Here is an 18,958-nt window from a genome sequence, read left to right as displayed (position 1 = left end):
TCGTGCTATATTTTTAAGCCTAGAAAAGATATTAACAGTGAAAACTGTGAAAGCTGGAACCCCATGAAACTGGCTTGCTTCTTCCATTTCTCCTAAGTGCACCACCTTTGACAGGGTGCAGTCTCACCACTTTTCTATCACTCATTTTAGTGGAAAATAATTGAGTTTTCCTTCTCTGATAGGTTTCTACCTTCCACAGATTCTGGCTTTCCAAAGTTTTACTGCACTTTTTCTAATTACATAAAAGGTATAGAAAGCTTTAACTGTTTTACAATTTAACAGAAAATAATGTAGTATGTTTACCGTGGCATCATTCTATTTATAATTTCAGTAAATACACTTCAACCATCCTTTTTAGGCACATTCCCTACAGAAAATCTATTTGACTTCTCTCACATGAATACAGTCATGCAGGTGGAAATCTGAACAATTTGTTATGATCGTAAGGTGCCAGAGAGGCATATATGTGTATAATCTATAACAGGATAGTGAAAGTTTCCATATGACAGGGATGAGAACAGAAACAGAATGCATGAGTTGTAATGTTTAAGTCTATTTTATTTGGATCTAGTCTACTACATGAAGGATACAGTCTTGTAAATTAAATAAGACTGATACGAACAAAATTTTGTTGGCTATTAGGTAATTCTAGAGGGAAAGGGGGAAGAGAAAGAATGTACTTGTTAACTCACTAAGAGGAGAATTTCTGAAGGTTAAACTTTACTGTCTCAAGTCAGAGCTCATTCAACAGATTTAAACTTGTCAAGGAATTCAGCATTTCAATTCAAATCAAAAAACAATAAGGAAAGAAAAACCTTCCTTTGACTATATCCCCCAGGTTGCACCCTCTCTTACTTTCACTGAAATTCTTTTTTGTCAATTACTCTGCCATTTATCTGCACCCTTACCTACCATCAAACCAAAGCTAAGTTTCCAAAAGTGATGCTCCCTCCATGGGCTGTATCATTGCACAGCTCCATGTCACTCACTACACTGGCTTTTCTTCATGAAAAGCCCTTCAAACTGTCTTTCTGGACCAGGTTCCCACATCACCTTTCTACCTTTCCTCCTGGTCCCACCCTGCTCTTCTGTGTTCCCACAGCAACTATGGTTCTTTAACACACTGCATTATAGTTTCCTGGTTTTGTTCTTGTCTAGTTTTCTCAAATTTTTTTGCCCGCTGTGACTATCTTTAGTATAAAAATTTTAAGATATATATACCAAAGTAAATAGCAACATGAATGACTTAGTTAAAATTATAAGCACACGCTCAATCCTATTTTAGCTATACCCCCAACTCACATCTCCCCCCCACCCACCCATCCACCCCACTAATAATATACTTTTGTATGAACCTCTGTAAGATAAAGAGGCTTTATAAACATAACCATATTTCCATTATCACATTTATATTTTTAAAATTATAATTTCATAATATCATCAAGTACCTAGCTAGTATTTATATTTCCTCAGTTGTGTTACAAATGTTTACTTTTTACCATTATTTAATACAGGGCTTAAATGAAGTCCACCAGTGGGCTGATTAACATGTCTATTATGTTTCTTACGTCTCTTAATCTCTATATTGCCACTTTTTCTTTTTCTTTTAAGTTTATTTTTGAAGAAACCAAATAATTTGTCCTATACAGTTTCCTAAGATCAGAATTTTGCTGATTTGCATCCCCATGTCCCTTGCATTTTCTGTAAACTGGTGGTTAGATCTAAATGCCTTCTGTTGGAAAGACTATTATAGGTAGTTGTGACTATTTCCATCAGGAGATGAAAGATGTCTGATTTCTCTTTCTTTTTGAGACTTTAGTAACCACTGATGATCACTGTCTACATTCTGTTGCTGTTGTTATATGCCGTCGAGTCGGACCCAACTCATAGCAACCCCTCCTTGGGTTTCCGGGGCAGTATTACTACGGAAGTAGATTGCCCCATCTAGATCCATTAATTTATTAGAAGCTGTAAAATCATGATATACTAACTTCCTTCTTCATCAATTAGCTAAAACACCTGTCATAGTAAAGAGAAATTGCCTGTCACCAACTATTTGGTTGCCCTGAAGTTACACATGGGAAAAGCATGATATACGTTCAATTATTTCCCAGATCTTAAAAATATGCATCAGTTCCCTAGCATCCTCTAAAAGAAAAACTTTTTGTTTTTTGAGTTCTTTTACTATCATTATTATTTTAACCTTCATCATGACTTTGTGGATTTCAAGATTTCAGTTGTATCCTTACTGATAATCAAACGGTCCCATCTTTGGCTAAGTGGGAGCCTCTTTCAAGAAGGCTCCAGAATCCTAATGATGGATAGCCCCTTGGCTTTCCTGTGTGCCGATACATCATTCATTTTATACACTTTATACATTTCCTGCTCCCAATTCAGAATTATCCATTTCTTCAAAAGAGAACCCTAATTATTAAACTTTCACCCAAATCACATTTGAAAAAAAAAAAGAGAGAGAGAGAGAGAGAGAACCTAATTATGAATTCACTCCTGAGCATAAACTGTTGTTGTTGTAATGTGCCGTCGAGTCAGACCCGACTCATAGTGACCCCTCCTTGGGTTTCCGAGGCAGTATCACTAGAGAAGTAGATTGCCCAACCTTCTTTCCGAGGAGTGGCTGGTGGGTTTGAACCGCCAGCCTTCTAGTTAGCAGTCAAGTGCCTTAGGCACTATGCTACCAGAGCATAAACTTGTTTGTTTTTGTTTTTGTTATGTGCCCTCGAGTCGGACCCAACTCATAGAGACCCCTCCTTGGGTTTTCAAGGCAGTATCACTACAGAGTAGATTGCCCAACCTTCCTTTCGAGGAGTGGCTGCTGGGTTTGAATCGCCAGCTTTCTGGTTAGCAGTCAAGTGCCTTAGGTACTACGCCACCAGAGCATAAACTAGGGGTCCATAAATGTTTTCTAAAATTGGTAAGCAAGGTCCAATTGCTGGATTAATAATCTTGAATTTGAAAAAATGAGTCTCATGCATAATAAATATACATACTCATTACTCCACCTTTAATTTTTAAAGTAATTAAAATCCTTAACTACTCATCACTTAAGATCTTGGATTCATTATGTACCAAAAGACATAAGCAAAGCAACTTCACCATTCTGCTTTAGTCTTAAAATAACATTCAGCAATCCAAATCAGCATGGTGACCTGGGCAAAACTGCTGTTGGGCTGAAGAAAAATACAAAAAGAGCTTCTTTACTTTGATCTTTCTTCAAGAACCCCAAGAAATATAATGCAGGGAAAATTCAGGAAACTGACTGAATAAAGCTTTAATTAGGGGAAGCATCTTAATTAAAGGTTAGCATCTTTAATGAAAATGAGTAAACATGCTCAATTAACTATCATGAGTTTAAACTAAACATAACAATTTGTGATCTTAATTATTCATATTACCCAAAAGCCATTGTTATAATAGTAACATTAACATCTTTTCAAACACACCCCTATCCCTGAGTGGAAAATCCAAAGCCCTTACTTCAAAACAACTAAAACAAAATCATATTTTATCCTTTATATATTCTAAACAACTCAAACTTCTGCTTTTACTGGGAATCAAAAGTTTTTTGAAGATTTTTCAATTGCCATAACTGTAACTCTACATTCTTTTAGAAGGACGAGTACTTTTTCAGGGTGCAATTGGCAAGACGCTTTATGATGTATTTGATTGCTGGTTTATAAAATTAACTGGCCAATTTTAATAGTAGTCTAGGAAAAGGGCAACAAACAGTAATCATCATCAACTCTCCCAAGTAGGAGATTATTGTAATTAATCTACAATAATTATTATAAATCAAGAATTTACTGCAAATGCTCAGCTAAAGCTAAAGTAGAACTCCTTTCCTAAATATCTGTTTACAATATTTGTTTGAAGTACTTCTAAATACATACTTAGTCCATTTTCAGACTACAATGTATTTTTTACTAATTCTAGAATTATGAACCAATAAGCAAAATCATGATAAACAGAGAAAAGATTGAAGTTGTCAAGGATTTCATTTTACTTGTATTCATAATAAAAGCCCATGGAAGCAGCAGTCAAGAAATCAAATGACATTGCATAGGGCAAATCTGCTGCAAAAGATCTCTTCAAAGTGTTAAAAAGCCAAGACACCACTTACAGACTAAGGCACGTTTGACCCAAGCCATGGTATTTTCAATCACCCACATACATGCAAAAGTTGGACAGTGAATAAGGAAGACTGAAGAAGAGCTGATAACTTTGAATTACGGTGTTGGCAAAGAATATTAAATGTATCATGGACTGCAAGAAGAACAAAACAAATCTGGCTGGGAAGAAGTACAGCCAGAATGCTCCTTAGAAATGAGGATGGCGAGATCTCATCTCATATGCTTTGGATATGTTATCAGGCGGGACCAGTTCCTGGAGAAGGACATCATACTTGGTAGAGGGACGGCAAAAAAGGAAGGCCCTCAATGAGACAGACTGACACAGTAGCTGCAACGAGTAGGATCTGACTCATAGCAACCCCTCCTTGAGTTTCTGAGGTGGTATCACTACAGAAGTAGATTGCCTAACCTTCCTTTCGAGGAGTGGCTGGTGCGTTTGAACTGCCAGCCTTCTGGTTAGCAGTCAAATGCCTTAGGCACTATGCCATCCCATCATAGTGATCCTTATACAACAGAATGAAGTATTGGCTGATCCTACATTATCCTCACATCCTCACTGCGTGCAGAGTAGAACTGCTCCATAGAGTTTTCAGAGCTGTGACCTTCTGGAAGCAGGTTATTAGGCCTGTCTTCCAAGACACCTCTGGATGAATTCAAACTGTTGAACTTTTGGTTAAGAGTAAAGCACTTCACCATTTGTACCACCCAGTTGCCTAATTATGAACTACACTACTTACATGTATATAGATATAACCTTTCTTTAGTGAGCTCTAAACTCTTTGGCATTTATATTCATGGTACTATGCAGAATATTTAAAAATTACCTTTTCTCTTCACATAATCTGAATTATCATTAAGCGTGTATATTTCACATACTATAATACCATAAAATATTTACATACTTCAGTATACTGCTAATGTGTCTTCTTCAGGTAAACATGCTTAAATGAGGACACAGAGAAAAATCGTTATGGAGTACAAATTCTTAATTTTTTCTCCTATCAAAATTGTACAGAGCAAACTGTGATCATTCATGATAATTAAATGACTGCTTTAAGGTTCAAATTAGGCAGACATGGGAAGAACCAAAAACCAAACCAAACTCACTGCCGTCGAGCTGCATCTGACTCACAGCGACCCCTCCTTGGGTTTCCGAGGCAGTATCACTATGGAAGTAGATTGCCCAACCTTCCTTCCGAGGAGTGGCTGGTGGGTTGGAATCACCAGCCTTCTGGTTAGCAGTCAAATGCCTTAGGTACTACACCACCAGAGCTCCCTGACAAGGGGAAGAACGAGAAGAAAAAAGAAAACAAGATCTATACTACTACCTTATATAAGAACAAATTCCAAGTGGAACAATGACTTAAATGAAAAAAAAATCTACAACAAATTGGCGGCATTTTTTTGTTGCTTAGTTTTGCAGAGTGCAACAGGCCAAGGTAGAACATAAACCTTGAAGTCATAAAATAAAATAAAATGTTGATAAATTCAATTATATAAAAATTACTCCTTTCCATATGGCAGTTATAAGACAAATAGCCAATTGAGAAATTTTCCCTTATGTAAAGTATATACAAATTAATAGGGGAAACAAAATCAACAACCCAATAGAAAAATAGGAAAAAAATTAAAAAGGCTCTTAAAAATATGAGGATGCTCAACTTCACTCATAATAAAAGAGAGAAAATTTTAAACCATCCTGAGATACCATATTTTACCTATCAGGCTAGCACAGATCATAAAATATGAACAGATTACTAATAAAAGCATGGAAAAAATAATTCTTCATACATTGGATACATAACATATGGAAGGAAATTCGGTAACATTCTTTAAAATTACAAATGATCATATCCTTTAACCCAGCAATTCCACATTTAGGAATTGATTCTGTAAGTACACAGATGTATGCACACTTAAAACATAAACAAGATTATTCAACACAGCATTTGTATACGATAGCAAAAAGCTCTGGATGCACCCAGATATTTACTAAAGGAAAAAAAAAGGCAATATTCAGAACAAGTATAGGATGCTACCATTTCTAAAGGAAGGGTAAATACTTATATTCATATTTGCCTGCACATGCTAAAGCTCTTGCTGAAGGGACACAAACGCAACTGATAACACTGATGGCTCTAAGGAAGGAAACAGGGTGGCTGAATGACAGGGACAGGAGAGGGATGTGGCATAGTGCCTAAGGTATCTGACTGCTAACCAGAAGGATGGTGGTTCAAACCCACCAGCCACTCCTCGGACGGAAGACTGGGCAATCTAATTCCATAATGATAGTGACTCGGAAACCCAAGGAGGGGTCACTATGAGTGGGAAACAACTTGAGGGAAATGAGTTCAGTTTGGTTGGTTTTTCAAATTTACCAAGTGCTATATAATCCATTCAAAAATTAATTATCTTAAAAAATATTTTTAAAAGCAAAAAATATATATATTTTTAAGAAACTCGATCATATTAACACTTACACATGTAACCAAATCTGACATCAGGGATTTTAGTTTCTAGACTGAAGAGCAGCAATCAGTATCTCTGTACATTAATTTTATTATATCAATACTTAGTTTTATTAGCTACCATACTCATTGACTTTCACTTAAAAATCTTGTAAAATGTATTCCAATATTTAATTTAATTTAAAGTGAGAGGATCATTTTTTCTAAGCAGATAAGCACTTTTAATATCATACTTTCTCTTTGTTTTTATACCTTCATTAAAAAAAAAATAAGGCAATGGTCAGTGTAATGAGTACTAAAGATCTAAGCTCAGAGACATGCACTTCATGTTCCAAGTGTATAAAATGCAAGCTGACATGCTGGTAATACCAATAACCACTAAATCCTCCACAGAGTTCTGGAAGGGAAAACAGGATAATACAGTTAAAGTCTATAAACCTCCAAGTGACATTGTGAATCCTGAGCACAAACCAAACAAAACAAGAAAATAAAACTAATAAACATACAAAAGCATGTATTATAAAGCTGAAAAAACACCTTATACTAAAAAGAAGTGGAATTATGTAACTGAAAATATCAGTGTCAGTTTACCAATTATTGTTTTATTGAAATTATTTAAAATAATGTAAAACAAAGTAATCTCTTGTTTTCCTATGAAGTTGTAAAACTCGTATCTTATTAAACAATATGAAATTTCGTGTGTTCTGAGTCTATTCACTTTTTTTGAGTTTGGAATTAAAAGCCACCTTCCTCCCACAATTTCTTTTATGTTTAAGTAAATTATCCTAGAAATAGTAAGGTGGAGAAAAAGGTGCAATTCCGAATTAACTCATAAAAAGCATATAATCACTTGAGAAAATCTGTATAAAATCACAAAGGTCCATTTTAATTACCCCAAGTGAGCAACCGGGCCGTTTGAGTATTATAAGTTTCATGACTCTTTAAATAGCATTTCATTTTAAATATAAGAATTTAGACGCCTCTGTCATTCTTCTGATTCTCCAAATTATCTCAATCCCAACATCTGGAAGCAGGCTGTTTGTCAAGGTTTCTGTTCTCTTGCCAATTTATGAGAGGCCCTATTTACTTCTTAGCAAGCACACTGAAGTCAGGCAGCAGATCAACACCGAAGAGGTGTACCGCATGGAGCCGCCCCACAGACAACTCCGTCCCAACAGGACAATCGCCTCCCCAATTTCACTATCTCCAGGCTCACCAGCCATTTAGGGTTTTGTCTTTACAAGTACTTCCATTTCCATCTGCCTCACTCAGTAATCGCAATCCTAACTTGGCAACACACCGACCGCGGCGAGCCAACCACGTTCTCCTAGCATGGCAGTCAGTGCTCAACGCCTGGAGTCTCGGATGCAAAGAGCTACGAACGGACCCCCAGGTCCGGAGTCCCGAACCGAGACTATAGCTGTGCCTCGGGCAGCCCCGGAGCCCCGGAAAAGAAGGGGCGCCCACCTCCACCCCTCGTGAGCCAGGCGGGGACAGGACAGATGTGGGGAGCAGGTCAAACTCCGCGAGGGGGCACCACCAGGGAAGGGGCGAGTTTGGAGGGATAACTCCGGATTTAGGAGGAGGGGCAGATTTAAGCCCGAAGCACCCGTGCTTCTTTCACAAGTTTGGAAATTTGGTATTGCTGCATGGGAAAGGGACCCGGAGAAGCCCGGGTGCGGAGATGGGATAGGGTCCCCACGATCGGTGGACAGGATCCCCACGATCTCCGAGCTGACGCAGAACCCCCGTCAGAGGGAGGTACAGGGAGCGCAGGAGACGCCAGGGCCCACAGAGTGGGACGAGCTGAAGGAAAGACTGCGAAAGGGGCGCACGAACGTCTGAACGGAGAGCTCCGGAGGCTCGCAAGAGGGGCGTGCCGGGAAGCCCGGACGCGCAGGGGCCGCGGGACTCACCGTGCTGGCTGCAGCGGTGACGCCGGACGACGCGGGACCGGGTGCGTCCTGCCTCCTCAAGCGGGATTTGAGGCTCTTCATGGCCAATTCTTGGCAGTCCCGCTTCGGAGCGGCGCGGCGCGCCGGCCCCGCGCGAGAACCTTAAAGTGTGCGGGGCACAACCGCGGGAGGAGGAGGCGGGAGGTACTGACCCCACCTGCCACCTAGGGATCCCGGGCGGCTGCGGACTCTGAGCCTGCGGCGGGGCTCCCCTCCCGCAGCCAATCCGCCCGCATCCCTGGCGGAGGTGGGGCCGGCATTGGCCAATCGAAATCTGGGAAGAGGGAGGGACTTCCCTTTTAAATTTAATAAGACCCTTCCTTTCCTTTCTGGGGAAAGAGTTTTGGAACTCTGGCTAAGGGAGCGATGGAGGTGGGCATCCAGGGGCGTAGAATGGCGGCGAGGGCTGGTCTTCTGACTATGAACCGCCGCCTACTAGGGTGGTGGAGCTTAGGGTCTAGAGAGAAAACTGGCTAGCCTACACCAACTTTCATCTTCCCTGACGCCTCCTTTTCTACCCACGTGCAGTTTCCCAAATAAAGTCGCTTCCTTCTATCTGGTTCCGGAAATGACTCTTGGTTACTCTTTACCTGCACAAGAACCTGCTAGAAAGAACAATTTATCTTCCATCTCCTGCCCTTGTACTACACAAATCCCAGTACCTGGAAGCAACCCTACACGTAAAAAAAAAAAAAACCTGAAATAAACAACAACCCCTAAGGAATACTGGTGCACAGAAGGACAAGCAGTTAGGAACTGACTTTGAAAGACATTTTAATAATTCAAAGCCCATGTTAAGAAGAAAAAAAAAAAGCCACTACCACCTAGTCAATTCCAACTCATAGTGACTCTATAGGACAGAGTAGAACTGCCCCATTGGTTTTCCAAGGCTGTAAATCTTTATGGAAGCAGACCACCTCATCTTTCTCCTGCCAAGTGGTGGGTTCCAACCACCAACCTTTTGGCTAGCAACCCAATGTTTTAACCACAAAGCTACCAGAGACCCTTAAAGCACATGTTAGATCCCCAATAATTATTACTCGTGGAGTGAGGGAAAGAAATGGAGTGGGGAAAAAAAGTGGAGCCATCAATGAAAAAGTGCCCCAAATAGCCAAAGTGAAATAAGAAGTTATTAAAGAAAAAAAGATAGCTTTTTCTTAAATAAATAAATTCCTGTAGAAACACATCATAAGTACATAATCAATTTATTCATCCTACTCAGAAATCTGCATTAACAAAAATTATTTAAGGTAAGGATGAAGAAATAGGTAGATGAGCTTTGTTGTTATTGTTATGTGCCGTCGAGTCAAACCCGACCAGTCAAACCCGACGAGTCAAACCCGACGAGTCAAACCCGACGAGTCAAACCCGACTCACAGCGACCCTTCCTTGGGTTTCCGAGGCAGTATCACTACGGAAGTAGATTGCCCAACCTTCCTTCCGAGGAGTAGCTGGTGGGTTTGAAACCGCCAGTCGTCTGGTTAGTAGGCAAGTGTCTTAGCCACTATGCTACCAGAGCTCCCAGGTAGATGAGCAACACCCAAGATTTTGCTATTAATGTGCCATCATCAAAAGTCTGCCTTGGAGGCTTAGGGCCATAGTTTCATAGGACAACTCAGTCAAATGGCATCACATAATTCACAAAAATCATGATCTGCATCCTAGTGAAGTGAATAGCATCTGGAGTTTAAATAAAAGCTTGTGTGTGGCCATCTAAGACACAACTATGGGTCTCTACTCATCGGGAGCAAAACAGCAAAAAAGATCACCAAAAGCTCAAAGAAACAAATGCAGCTCATTTACCCTGAGAGCAGAACTAGATGGTGCCTGGCTACCAGCATGATTATTCTGACCAAGTCACAAGAGTTGGTCCCAGATACAATGGGAGAAAAATATGGAACAGAACTCAAATTCATATTTTAAAAAAAAAAGCAGACAAATTGGAATAGAGAACAGAGAACTCTACCATTGCCCTGAGATACTCTCTAAACCTAGAACTGAAGTTTACTCTTTAAACCTAGAACTGAGATTATCTCCTGAGATCACCTTTTAGTGAAATAGCAAGTAGTACACAGGATAAAGTGTATTACCCGGTGTTATACTTAAAAACAATCAGTAAGAGACCAAAAGGTCAATGATTACTCAAAAGCAAAAAGGAGAAGTTAAGGGGGCAGAGGGACTAGAGTACTGGAAAGAGAAGAAACTGAACACAATTAAAGAGAATGTTGACACATTGATAAATGTAAGGAAATTGTCAAATGGAAACCTAACTTTCAGTGTAAACTTTCACCAAAAACTCAATAAAATATTACTTTTTTTTAAAAAAAAAGTCTTCCTTGGAGTCAATTTTTCCCAGCAAAATGTTTATTCTAGCATGAGCCCATTTGAAAATTTGAAAAAACAAACAGACCATATTTCTAACTAACAGAGGGCTCTTTTCGTCTGAAAGGTCAGTTGCTTTCTTTAGCATTTCCTTAGAGAAACTCAATATTTTATACTGCAAGAAAGTTTTCAGAACTTTCTGTGAGAGACAGCATGTAAAGAATGTGTTAACCCTTATCATAAAGTAACAAATAACTGCCTGTGAAAATTTTTAAGTTTTCTCTTGATTAGTTCTATGGAAGGAAGTTTCTTTGACTCCTTCTCCTTCCTCACGATCCACAGCCGGTCAGTTCTTCTTGGCTGTTTATAGTGTCTGTGATGGTCAGTCCCTCTCTGTGCTCACTGCCACTGCAAAGCTAAAATGATCTCATACCTGGACTATCATATAAGCTTCCCAGCCAGTCTCCCAAACTCAATCTCTTACTTCTCTAATCATCAACAAATCACCAACCATTATAAAAAAAAATCTTACAAAATATTCCTTCCTTGTTCACAGACCTTCAGCAACTGGTGAATAAAATATAACTCCTTTACTTGGCATTTAAGGCTCTACAACATAAACCAAACCAGGTCCACAAGCTAATATTACAAACAAGTAACTCTTTAGCTCATTCCTCAAAAAATATGGCACAATTTTCAATTTCTACATCTTTATGCACGCTAATCCCTCATCCAGTAATATGCCCCCATCTACATTCAGCTAACAAAATCCTACTCCACCCAAGAGTGTTGAAAAGGGACACAAGGGGAGTTCAGGGGTACTGTACTATTCTACCTAGAACCTGGTTACATAACTGGTATATTCAGTTTGTGAAAATCCAGTGAACCTGTACTCTTGTGTGTACTAATTTATGCATCTGTTATACTTTAATGAAAAGTGTTTTTTTAATCCTACATTTGTTCTAAGTGCCCTCCTCTCTAACACAGCCCTGATTACTCAGCTAGAAGTGATCTCTCTACCCTCCAATTTGTTGATGTTGTTGCTGTTAGGTGCCATTGAGAGCCAACTCAGAGCAACCCTACGTACAACAAAACGAAACACTGCCCAGTCCTGCACCAACCTCACAATCCCTGCTATACCTGAGCCCATCATCGCAGCCACTGTGTCAATCCATCTAGTTGAGGGCCTTCCCCCTTTTTTGCTGGCCCTCTACTTTACCAAGCATGATAACATGACCAAAGTAGGTGAGCCGAAGTCTGGTCATTCTCACTTCCAAAGAGCAAATAGCTAGTTGTGCAGAGCAAATTGTACCTCTCACATGATACTAACACATATGTTCTGAACAAGTCTTATTTGAATTCTCTAAAATACTTACCATGTAATTGGTGCTCAATAAAAATTTCTGAATGGAGTGATACATTCTTTTTGGTTGTCACAGTGAATTAATGGTTGTTGGTTTTGTGTATACATATGACACAGGATTGGGGCTCTCCTCCTATTTGGAACCAACATGGAATGATCTAGGGTGGAGGTGCTGTCAAATATTTGTACCTCAATCAACTTGTTCATTCTGGACTTCAAATGAACACCCATTCATTGAGTCCTAAACATTAATTTCCTTACAGTACCACTGTGTCCCCCCAGGTAATTACTTATTGAGTTATTAATTGCAACTTTATGTTCTACTCAAGGAGCTCTGGTGGCACAAAGCCTAAGGCATTTGCTTGCTAACCAGAAGGTTGGTGGTTCAAAACCCCCAGCCACTCTACAGAAGGAAAACAGGGCAATCTACTTTGGCAAAGATTTACTGCCTCAGGGCTTGCTATGAGTGGGAATGGACTCAATGGCAGTGGGTTTGTTTTTTTGGTTTATGTTTTACTCAGGAGCTCTGGCATTGCAGTGGGTAAAGCATTCAACTGCTAACCTTTTGGAGAAAGTTGTGGCAGTCTGCTCCTGTAAAGATTTATAGCCTTGGAAACGCTATGGAGCAGTTCATCCTGGACTTCCTATAGGGTTACTATGAGCGGAATCCACTTGATGGCAGTAGGTTGGGTTTCATTTGTTTTTGTTTTGTTTTTTGGTATGTTGTCCTGCGTGTCTCTGTAGCATCCAAGTTACCAAAGCCCTGGTGATTGGACTCTTTTCAGTTGCTGGATAGAGCAAAGGAAACAGTCACAAGTACAGCTTGCATCAGGTTTCAAAAATGTTGGTCAAGTTATTTTTATGAACTGTCTGCATGATGTCCCCATGGTGTCTGTGTCCAGCGGCCTTTTATGAGTTTTTCTGGGCTAGAAACTAGATAGCTGATGTCTGCTTATTGCCACTTGAGAGCTGCTAAATACATAGCACTGGTTTGAATATGCAGTAGATTTTTCTATACTGATCTGGAAGCCCCCTATATGAAGTAAAGTCACTATTATTAGCATTCAGTCAGACAGGTCTTGTTTTGTTTGTTGACTATTATCACTATTTTTGTCGTTCCCTCAGGAGCAAAAGGTACTTAATCAAAACTAGATGAACTTTTGTTTGTTACCAGTCTGAATCTATATGAAATATTTATTGTTGTGTTTCTTATTGTTTACTATATATTAAACCAGGAAGCTCTGGTAGCGTAGTGCCTAAGGCACTTGACTGCTAACCAGAAGGCTGGCAGTTCAAACCCATCAGCCACTCCTCTGAAGGAAGGTTGGGCAATCTACTTTGGTAGTGATATAGTTATACTGCCTCAGAAACCCAAGGAGGGGTCGCTATGTGTCGGTTCTGACTCAACGGCACATAACAATAAGAACAACAAACCAGGAAGAGTGGTGCATTTTAAAAATTGTGGTAATAGGTTATATATGCACATGGTAAAGAAACCTCAAATAACACAAAGAGAAATTCGGTCTCCGTACTACCACTGTCCCTTCCTTCTGTCAAGGAACCTACGCTCTATCTGGGAAACAAAGCCAACAGATGTAGCTCAGTTGGAACATAACCACCAATAAACTATATGGTAGGATGGCAGCTGTAGGTAATATTCAGGGAAGGAAATCAGGAGATAAGGTTGCATGTAGAGAGGGTACCTGAGGTTGGGCAGAGCACCAGTGAATGCACGTGGGTGAGGAAGAACACAGCCAGACAGAGGATACCCAAGAGGCTTACAGATAGGGTAAGGGAGCAGATACTTGCTGATAACAATGTAACAATAATGACAACAATGATGATAGACGACTCTTCAGAAGGTAGGGAATAAGAATTAACATATAAAGTCTAAAATGTACAGATAAAATGATTACTCTTCAAAGAGAAAACTCTCCTTCCAGGCAAGTTTCAGTTATAAATTCTATCCATGTCCAGTGATTGCGCTGTTCATTTTCAAAGCGTCCTGCTGCTCATGGTAGCCCCAGGGAACCCAGCCAACAAACCAAGTTAATGATTCTATGGAGAAGGCAGGACATCAGCCATTCTCTCCAACACAGATGCCAATGTTGACAGCTAGCAGAGCCCTCTGTAGCCACAGGGTCATGAGGAAGGGCATCCCACCCAAAAGTCATCTGGCAGCCCAGAAATGGGAGACCTGAGGCATTTCTCAAACCTCTTCTGTTGCCACATTCAAATGTAAAACATATTGTATAATAAAGCTATTTTTAAAAAAATAAACAGGTCATCTTTGGTACTAATTTTAAAACCATCGGCATTTCCAGTAAGCTCTCTAGTGACTCCCTCCTGGAAAACTAGAGCAAAAAGAAGCAAGTGGGAAGAGGAGAGAGCTGCTGCTATGTATCTCCACAGACACTTGGGAGAGTTTTCTTAGTTATTCAGCATTAAAACTTCTAGAGACATCAATTCTCTTATTTTAGAGATAACACTTCTTTAATCTCCCCCACTGAGACTTGTTTTGTGCTCTGGTATATTCCAACAGTTAAGCATTCAACTGCTAACCAAAATGTTGGCCAAAATCTACCCAGATACTTCAACGGAGAAAGACCTGGCAATCTACTCCCATAAAGATTACAGGCTAGAAAAACCCATGGGGCAGTTCTATTCTCTGTCACATGGGGTTGCCATGAGTCGGAATCAACTCAACTGGACCTAACAGCACCCAAGACCATAGCAATCTTGAGGTCCCTGGGTAGCACTCGACTGTTAACCTAAAGGTTGGTAGTTTGAACCCATCCAGTAGCACTGTGAAAGAAAAGCCTGGCAATCCGCTTCTACAAAGATTAAACCAAAAACCTGCTGCCATTGAGTCAGTTCCAACTCATAGTGACCTTATTGGACACAGTAGAACTGTCCTACAAGGTTTTCAAGGCTGTAATCTTTAGAGGAGCAGATTGCAGATCTTTTCTCCCTTAAAGTGGCTGCTGGGTTCGAACCACCAACCTTTCAGTTAGCAACCGAGCACTTAACTACTATGCAACCAGGGCTCCTTCCATAAGGATTATGGCCAGCAAAACCTTATGGAGCACTTCTACTCCTAGCTGCCATGAGTTGGAATCCACACCACAACATTTTGTTTTAATTCAGTAGCAATCTTGAGTTTACCAGTTACTCAAGAAGAGAGCTGCCTTTCTACCTCTCGTTTCCTTGGCATTTCCAGACTATCATTCACCTATGATTCACCAAATGTACCATTACTTCTACACTGAAAGACAAAAGGAAGAAGCAGGAAGATTCATGGCCAGGAACAAAACTAGACTTCACCAACATAATTGACCTTAAGCCTAGAGGCAGCCAAGATACCCACTGTTATTTCCTCAATTCATGTTTAAAGTCAAGAAAACCCACCCTGTTTCATTTGCTAAAAAGTAACCTTTGTTATCATCTCTTGATTGCACGCAAGCTCCAGAAATACCATTGAGTTCACTTTAATGAGAAGATTAATGGCCCTAGTGTGCATAGTTCAAAGGCAGAAGCTCTTGATTGCCTCTTTTAAAACAGGCTACTCAGCCTGGACCCCAGATAAACACTAGGCATTTGGTTCAGAGATCAGCAACCATCTGACTCCATAGTAAACTTTCTGGACCTTGGAATTTTTTTTTTTTTTTATCTTACTAGGATATCAAGATGTGCACAGACAATGAACATAAGAAAGATTTCCAAGACTTCAGCACTGTTGAATAAGTTCCATAGAAGAGTTTCTTGCTTTTGAATTGAAAATATGGCCAATAAATAATATCTTCATTGATTTTAAATGATAATTTTACTTGTTCTGCTTATACTTTTTCCCTTACTGACATCCAGGGCTATCTTAGTTATCTAATGTTGCTGTAACAGAAGTACCCCAAGTAGGTGGCTTTAACAGAAATTTATTCCCTCATAGTTTAGGAGGTTAGAAGTCCAAATTTAGGGCGCTAGGAAAAGATTTCTCTCTATATAGGCTCTGGAGGAAGAGCCTTGGTCCTTGGTGATCTTCATGTGCTATGACATCTATCTACCCCCATCTCTGCTTCTCAATTGTTTGTTTAGTGTCTTTTATATCTCAAAAGAGATTGGTTTAAAATACACCCTATGGTGCAAACAGTTAGCACACTTGGCTGCTAACTGAAAGGTTGGCGTTTAAGCCCACACAGAGGCATCTTGGAAGAGAGGCCTGATGATCTACAAAAAAAAAAAAAAAAAAGAAAGAAAAAGAAAAATACACCCTACACTAATAGTATCTCATTTACATAACAATGAAAACCCATTCCCAAATATTGTTGCATGCCATCAAGTAGATTCTGATTATAACGCAATCAGACTGCCCCATAGGGTTTCCCAGGCTATAATCTTTACAGAACAGATAGCCAGGTCTTTCCTTCTTTTGAGCAACTGATGGGTTTGAACCACTAACATTTTGGTTAGCAGCTGAGTGCTTAACCATTGAGCCAACAGGTTTTAGAATATACAACTCATGTTTTAGGAGGACAGAATTCAATCCATAAAAAGGGGCCTTCTAAAAATTCTGGTGAGGGGTTCAGTAAATACTCTTGATTGAATGATTAAATTATGGTAAGTTATGTGGCTAGTTTAATACCACAGATACTCATGCTGATCTTTGCTATTCATCTTAACAACAATAAAGAAACACTGCAAAAAGAGTGTCAAAGAAAGATTGATACCAGGTTATCTTTTCTTTGATTTGGCTTTTCTTACTCATGAAACCAAATTTTCACTCTAAAGAAATTCCTGACCAAAATTAATCCTGCCTTCACTTTTTCTCTCACCCAAAGTTGCAAATCCTTTCTTTCCTGTTAGAAGCCTGGCTTGCCAAATTTGAATTTCAGAAGATATGACTGAACGGATGACCAGAGTCTATCTCCTGATTTGATACCAGTTAATATCAGTAAAAGGGGGAGGGCAGGGTTTAATCAGTAATGTTAAGATTAGCCAATGGTTGGTTTCTATATTTCTCCCTCCTTTTCTCTTTCTAAGTTCTGTTGTACCTACCTTTTTTGAGCCATTTGTTTTTTCTGGAATTAATATGTATCCCTATATACATATAGAATAACTGCTATGAATAAACTTTATGTTTAAATTTTTTAAGAACAAATCAAGGTAAATCTCACATTCAAATGCTCTTGGATAATGGACAAAGCTTTATGATGGAAGTTTAACAATGACCTTGTTAGAGGAGCCAGTTTTAGTATTGTTGTTGTTGTTGTTGTTGTTATATGCCATCGAGTCAGACCCGACTCATAGCGACCCCTCCTTGGGTTTCTGAGGCAGTATCACTATGGAAGTAGATTGCCCCATCTTCCTTCTGAGGAGTGGCTGATGTACATCATTTTATTTATTTTTATATCTTTTTTATTGTACTATAAATCATTTAAAAATGTACTGACATCAACAAATAGATGCAGCATTAGAGGCATCTACTCGTTTATGCCGAGAAATTTGGAAGAGAGTCACCTGGTGAACCAACTAGGAGAGATCTATATTTTTGCTCATTCCAAAGAAAAGTGTTCCAACAAAATGTGTAAATTATCCAACAATAACATTAATATCACCTGCAAATAAAATGTTGCTGAAGATAATTCAAAATGGTTATAGCAGTACATTGACAGAGAACTTCCAGAAATTCAAGGTAGACTCAGAAGAGGACAAGGACTGAGGGATATCATGAATGATATCAGATGGGTGTTGGCTGAAAGCAGAGAATACCAGAAAGATGTTTACCTGTGTTTTATTGACGATGCAAAAGCATTTGATTGTGTGGATCATAACAAATTATGGATAACATTGTGAAGAATGAGAATTCCAGAACATTTAGTTGTGTTCAAATAAAACAAAGGGTTACTGTATGGTTTTAAATTAGGAAGGGTGTCTGTCAGGGTTGAATCCTTTCACCATACTTATTCAATTTGTATGTATGTTGAGCAAATAATCTGAAAAGCTGATCTATATGAAAAAGAACAACATGGCATCTAGAGAAAGAATTGTTAACAACTTGCAATATGCAAATGATACAACCCTGCTGCTGAAAGTGAAGGTGACTTGAAGCACTTAATGATGAAGATCAAAGACTATAGCCTTCAGTATGGATCCACATGAACATAAAGAAAACATAAATCCTCACAAATGGACCAATAAGCAGCATCACGATAAAGCGAGAAAAGATTGAAGTATCCAGATATTTCATTTTATTTGGGTCCACAATCAACACCATGGAAGCGGTAGTCAAGAAACCGAAAGTCATATTGCACTGGGCAAATCTTCCACAAAAGACTTCTTTAAAGTGTTAAGGAGCAAAGATGTGACTTTGAAGAGTAAAGTACACCTAACCCAAGCCATGGTATTTTCAATCACCTCATTTGCATGTGAAAGTTGGACAATGAATAAGAAAGACCAAAGAAGAGTTGATGCCTTTGAATTGTGATGTTGGCAAAAAATACTGAAAATACCATGGACTGCCAGAAGAACAAATCTGTCCTCGAAGAACTGCAGCCATAGTGTTCCTCAGAAGCAAGAATGACCAGATTCCATCTCACCTACTTTGGTTATGTTGTCATAAGGGACCATTTCCTGGAGAAGGATATCATGCTTAGTAAAGTGAAGGGTCAGCGAAAAAAGGAAGACCCTCAATGAAATGGACCGACACAG

General features: G+C 39.3%; 1 protein-coding gene across 1 annotated transcript in view; it reads right to left on the bottom strand.

Annotated features, from left to right (window-relative positions):
• Nucleotides 1-8,613, bottom strand: part of UACA (uveal autoantigen with coiled-coil domains and ankyrin repeats) — a 132,755-nt gene extending 124,142 nt beyond the window's left edge. Inside the window, exon 1 of the mRNA XM_007957177.2 lies at nucleotides 8,533-8,613. Within this exon, the coding sequence (XP_007955368.1) occupies nucleotides 8,533-8,613 (81 nt within the window). The remainder of the gene's footprint in view (nucleotides 1-8,532) is intronic.
• Nucleotides 8,614-18,958: the final 10,345 nt, after the last annotated feature.

This window comes from Orycteropus afer, unplaced genomic scaffold (assembly GCF_000298275.1).
Source record: "Orycteropus afer afer isolate SDZICR_OR568_19922 unplaced genomic scaffold, OryAfe1.0 scaffold00015, whole genome shotgun sequence".
Lineage (NCBI taxonomy): Eukaryota > Metazoa > Chordata > Mammalia > Tubulidentata > Orycteropodidae > Orycteropus > Orycteropus afer.
This window is presented reverse-complemented; position numbering and strand designations above follow the sequence as displayed.